Source organism: Gouania willdenowi, chromosome 17 (assembly GCF_900634775.1).
Source record: "Gouania willdenowi chromosome 17, fGouWil2.1, whole genome shotgun sequence".
NCBI classification, from domain to species: Eukaryota; Metazoa; Chordata; class Actinopteri; order Blenniiformes; family Gobiesocidae; genus Gouania; species Gouania willdenowi.
The window spans coordinates 12,517,429-12,523,462 of record NC_041060.1 but is presented as its reverse complement, the minus strand read 5'-3'; the positions used below and the strand labels follow the sequence as shown (position 1 = coordinate 12,523,462).

The window sequence follows — 6,034 nt, the reverse complement described above, 5'->3', positions numbered from 1 at the left end:
GCAGCAATACGCATGCGCCGTTACGTGGCAGGAAGCACCGTGTTATCAGAGACGTTCATTTCCGGTCAGAGTTACAGGACACACTAAGTGATCATACAAAGATGATTTTCTAAAGGTAAACAGCTTTTATTGACATCACGTCTTTGTTACATGCTCTCAAACGCAGCTATTATCGAAATTTTATTCAGATTGGTTCAAGAGAAGAAGAAAAAACAATCCCAAAAATCTTCTTTAGACTACATAGACAACCTTTGACGTAATGGTAAATATCCTACAAATCTTAGCAAAATTATTTATTACATTTCATTGAGCCAAATTCCAAATCTCCAAGCCAAAGCCCAAACTTGCCAAAGACCTCTACTCAATATTATAAAATGATCTCACTAATTTTTTTTATTGTTATTATTTCATATCTTTACATGTTATGGCGTGTACTATGAATATATTCCTGTTGAATTAAGGTTCCTGTTCATGTTCAATTTTCCTTACTGGTTTGTACATTCGTGTTTGCAAATAAAGATATATTTGAGAAAAAAAAACTGTTCTATTAACATTAAAGATTGGGATTAAAACGATATTGCGTTATTGAAAGTAGAAGAACAAGAAGTAAAGGAGTGATAACACTTAATTTTTAAAATCACTTTTCAAAAATCTAATGTTATGAATAGTTTTCAATGTACATTATGCGTGTATTTTTATAGTTTACATAAAAATGCTCACATTTTTCATTTTGTGATTTTTTAATTTGCTTTTTTATATTTTAATGGGTTGAATGTACAGTAAATTAATTTGTTTTAGATCATGTACTACATGCATTGGTCCACCAAAGTTTTTGTAAAGGGAATTACGAATACATTTAGATTGGATTGGGGTTTTTTTTTAAAAAAAAAAAGAAAAAAAAAGGGGCGGGGGGTGTTACATTAAAGTACTCAATTTTAGCAAAAAAAAAAAAAAAAAAAATAAAGTAAAAGAAGGAAAATCAGTGCTTCTCAACAAGTCTGAAAATCAAAAGAAATCCAAAATTCTAAATCAAGAAAACATTTTCATTCATTCATTTTTTGTTTGTGTTTCTATTTTTTTTAAATCAATATAATCCAGGACATTAAACTACTCTTAGTTAAAAACAAAAAAAAAAAAAAAAAAAATAACAATAAAAAACATCAGATTACTTATGGGCTATTGGGTGAAACTGGCAACCAGGAAGGACAGTTTGTCATTTAAATTGAGTTGTTGGTGTTTTTTCTGCTACAAAATGCTATTAAATGCTGTATAACATCTGTTTACATGCAAAATACAGTAGGTTATATTGCCTCTGAATAATGGAGACCTCTTCCATCCTGAAGTTGACTTTTTAATCTTTTTTTTAATCTTTTTTTAACACTGCAGTGTTTTTAATGTAGCTTTTCATTGTCTGCATGTCTACAGGTTTGAAAAACTGTGAGCATTTTGCCATAAAGCGTGTGTTTTTATGACATCATGGTGGTTCAGTGGTTACCTTATCAGCATCTGCCTCACAGTAAGAAAGTCCTCTGAACTACTGAGTCAGACTGTGTACTTTTCTGTGTGGAGTTTGCATGTTCTCCCTGGGCATTTGTCCGCCTTTTCTGGATACTCAGACTTTCTCAAATAGTCCAATAATATTTCAGTTATTTTATTGGAGTCATTTTTGGGTTGACTTTATTAATGTTTCATTATTTTCAGAGGTGTAATGTTGTATAAAAAGCCCAATATGTTTAAAATATGATTAGCTGTAATTTATTTCACTGGAATCAAATAGTTTGTGGTATTATTGATATTGTCACAATTAGTTTCAACCCATTTCAGCAAAAGGAATTGCTGATGTAATGATTATTAAGCCCCTCCCCCGTCTCTGTTAAAAGGTCCAACCTTTTTTTCTTCTTTTAATTGCAAACCCATATTTTTTTCTTTTTTTAAAAGAACTTTATTTGTTATAAACATTTGTAAACAAAACAAAACAACAAGAACATCCATTGGTCATCATGTAAGACAAAAGGAAACTATAAATATGCATTACATGAACCATTACTTTTCAGTGCAGCGCTTTTCATCTTCTGTGTGAACTAAACTTTGACCAAATCCAGTGTCTGAGCTTTTTGAAGCTCTTCTTCTTTTTGGAGGTCAGATGTTGGAGCTCCTCCTCCAGCTCACATATCTTCTTCAGTCGCTGGAATTCCTCCACCTCACGTCTCTGAATTTCTTCTCTTAAGAAGCACACGTTCTTCTCCAGGTTCTTCAGCTCCTTGCGGCGCTCCTGCAGCTTCAGCTCCATCTCATTAATCTCCATCTGCTTGTCTGTGGTCTGCTTCTCTTTGATGGGCTTCACTTTGATCCGCTCCTCATCCTCATCCTTCTGCTTTTCTCTCTGTGAGCAGCAGACCTTCTCATTCAGTAGTTGCAGGTGCTCACTCTGCTGGTGAAGATGATACTCCATCTGTTGCAGTTCCTGCTGCTCCACTTCCTGCTTCTTCTGCTTGTCCTTCAGTGATTGGTTCAGCTCCTGCAGTCTGACCTCCTCCTCTTTCTCGCTGAGATGTCCTGAGGTTTCACTGCGCTTCATCTGCTTCACTCTACAAAATAAAACATGAATTAACATTTATTTAACAAACTATGAATAATATTATACACTCATATATATATATATATATATATATATATATATATTTTTTTTTTTTTTCAAACTTTCATATATATATTTATTTCCTGAACGGCTTGCCATATTATATATATGTATAACTTTTATTTGTTTATTTTTATTATATAGTGTAGTAATTATTTTTTTAATTATATTTTTACATCATTTTGTAACTCCTATGATTAGAATATAACAGCAGGCTCAGATTGGACACTTTTTTTTTTTGCATCGTTTAAAAAGAATAGTAATTCTTTAACTCTTAGAAAATGTGAAAAACATGGCTTCGTTTTTAAATATTGCTAATATCAAAATTAAGTTGTACAAATATTCTTTACTTGTATGCTTCCTTATCGAACCAAACTCAATCTGTCAAACTTCAAGAGAAGGAAATCCAGAATTCTGACCTCACTTGAAAGGGGTTCTATACCGCGTAAACATTGTGACGTATTTTGTTGGGCGTGGCTGAGCCTGGAGGCGGAGCCTTCGTTTTTCTGAGCATGAGTATCCGTTGGAATCCTATAAAACTCCTATTCTGGCCCTCAAACACACAAGACGACATTCTAAAGCTGTAACATGTAACATTACGAGCCTCCACAGTCTTTAGCCAGCGGTGTTTCCTGTTTTTGCCTCCAGCTAGAGTTTTGACGTCACACGGGGGAGTGCGCAGTGGAGGTTTTACCAGCAGAGGGCGCTAAATACTCATCTCTATCATAACCGGAACTACTTTTCTTTGCTTCACAATGTCATTGTATTAACATAGATAGTTTTAAGAGAAGAAGAAAAAAATAATACACAAAGTAAGTTAATTAGCAATTGACTTTTTATCTAGTTTAAAAAGCAGAGGTAAATGAATTTAAGCATATATGAAAAATAATTAAAATAAAATGAGTGGATGAATAATGTTTGTGCTCTGATTGTCATTATGATAGTTTTGGCAAATAAGCACATGACTGAACAGAACTGGGAACATCAATAAATAAAGGTAATGAATGAATAGATAAAATTGCTCTAAAGCAGTATTGTTATTAATATTACACTTATTCTTACAGCTTATATAATAGCTGTTAAAAATGCATTAGTCATTTTTTTCAGCTTTCACTTTGACCAAAGAAACCCCAAATTCTCCACTACATCTTATGTTGTCTGATGTTACTGTGACTCAATATGCTGCAAAAAAAAAAAGTGTTAAAACTGTATTTTACACATCTATCACACAAGTGTCAAACTCAAGGCCTGGGGGCCAAATCCGGGCCCTTTGTAGCATCCAATTTGGCCCGCAGGAGAAAGTAAAAATGACAGAGAAAACAAGAATCATTGTGAAAATGAAACTCAACAACATTTACAGGGACTACACAGTTTTCCTGGTGCTTCTGTCATTTTTAATGTTGAAAAACAAAAAAACAACCTTCTTACAAAATCTTTTAATTTTCCTCAAATTATTACATAACATTTTCCTTAATTAAATAGAATCTGGTCACACAATCTGAAGGGACTGATATCTGTCACTTATGGCTTGGATATTGTCGTGTTTCTTACATATTTTGTATTTTATCTACAAGTGTAAAACTATGACACAATAATGTTGAAATGACTTATTTTCAATCTGTGGCCCTCTTGAGATCAAATTGCTCCATATTTGGCCCCTGAACTACATTGAGTTTGACACCCCTGATCTATCAGGATTACCAGATCTAATCCCGGTTGCAGCAATCACTTCATTATTGTCAAATTAGTTACTTTAAATGAACAGAAAAGCACTTTATTGAATTTGAATGAGTACTCTCTTCAGGCTTATTTTTATTTGACTATTTTTCTGGGCAGCAGAGATAATTACACACAGACAACAGGCACCGTCTAATAGGTCTGAGGAAAAAGGACAAATATTATTTCCTCATGTTTCACATAAAGAATTAATAATATGATAATTGTATTAAAAAAACTGGGAAAATGTAACTATTTCTACCCTCATTTGTGACACGAACCAGAAAGACAGAACCAGTGGTTCCCAATCTTTTTTGTTCCGTGTACCCCCTTTGTTTTTTTGGTCAAGTCATGTGTACCCCCTTCATGTCATTAGTACCCTCTCCATAATTTAATATGCTTTTTCATTTGTGGAACAGCGGGCTCTCCGAAACGCTTAAGTGTGTCTCGAACATTGGTTCCCTAAGGCATAATATACAAATTCAAAACAATGAGTGGAATTTAAAGTGGAATTAAAAATAATAGTATTAATAATAATGCCACTTTAATGTGAATACTTTTTAATAATGCAGCTAATTATTGTCTACTATTGTCAGAAATGTGATAAAATAGAATAATACTGTTTCAGTAAATTACAATAAAATATTTTTTTTACGCAGAGGTCATGGACAAAACTGTATCCAAGTATTGGACATGTCAAAGCAATCAGCAGACACCTCTGAGGAAGACTGACAGTTGACAGTTGAAACATGTCAGGATATTAAACTAAACTTCCTAAAAAAAGTTGTCTGAATAAATAAAACCATAACATATTAATAGTAATGATAGTGTCATGGCAAATTTGCGGTTGCCCTCATTTGGAGACATGATTTGTGCTCTGGCTGAATGATGAAGTCCAGTCAAAGCATGATGATTTTATAAAAAAAGGATTTATTATAAACTACATTAAAAAGAGTACAAAAAAGGGTCTTCCATCCTGTAGGAAGGAAAGGCAGACAGCAACTAACTGGTAAGTTCCACAGCTTAAACTTTATACAGATAGAGAAAAGTCCCACCATGATGAGAGGAAAAGGAGGGGGTCAGATGCCCCCAACAGTGGAGACGTTGGTGTGTGTGTGTATATATGTGTGTGATGTGAATGTGTGTGAGTATGTGTGTGTGTGTCTGCATGTGAGTCCACATGTGAGTTTGAGTTTGGCCTTGGTCAGATGCAGCTTATCTGTGTGCGTAGGTGAAAGAATGTGAGTCGGCCATCTAAACCCTGTGAAAGGCATAAAACAAGAATCACATCTTATTTTACGTAGGCCTTCAGCAGAGACTGTTTGTTGCTGGCACTGTGAATACAGCACAATCTGTCTGTACTGCGGGTAATCTAATCTAACGTGACTTGGCAAAGGAGCAACGTCTCTGTTCAAAAGTACAACAATATAATGCAGTCATTGTGTATGAACACATGACAAACTGTACACATGAACACACATTTGATGATATGATGATTAATATAATAATTGCCATAACAATAGTTTGCGGTGAATTTGTCCCCAAAAAATAGTCTAAAAATGAACTCGGAAAATTTGTCAATTATTTTATAATTATTGTTAAATCTTTCTGAGTAGCCCCTACAATGTGTTCCGTACCCCTATAGGGGTACACGTACCAATGTTTGGGAATCACTGGAAT

The 6,034-nt window shown here is 34.0% G+C and overlaps 1 protein-coding gene across 1 annotated transcript; it reads right to left on the bottom strand.

Annotated features, from left to right (window-relative positions):
• Window positions 1-2,035: 2,035 nt before the first annotated feature.
• On the bottom strand, window positions 2,036-3,044 carry LOC114478830 (golgin subfamily A member 6-like protein 7). Its single transcript, XM_028472113.1, has 2 exons — window positions 2,989-3,044; window positions 2,036-2,588 (listed from the first exon to the last, which is right to left on the bottom strand). The coding sequence occupies exon 2, from the start codon at window positions 2,576-2,578 to the stop codon at window positions 2,066-2,068; it is 513 nt and encodes a 170-aa protein (XP_028327914.1). The 5' UTR covers window positions 2,579-2,588; window positions 2,989-3,044; the 3' UTR covers window positions 2,036-2,065.
• Window positions 3,045-6,034: the final 2,990 nt, after the last annotated feature.

What these genes read in the sequence shown, in the direction of transcription:
- LOC114478830 (XM_028472113.1), bottom strand. Translation starts at nt 2,578, where the DNA reads ATGAAGCGCAGTGAAACCTCAGGACATCTCAGCGAGAAAGAGGAGGAG.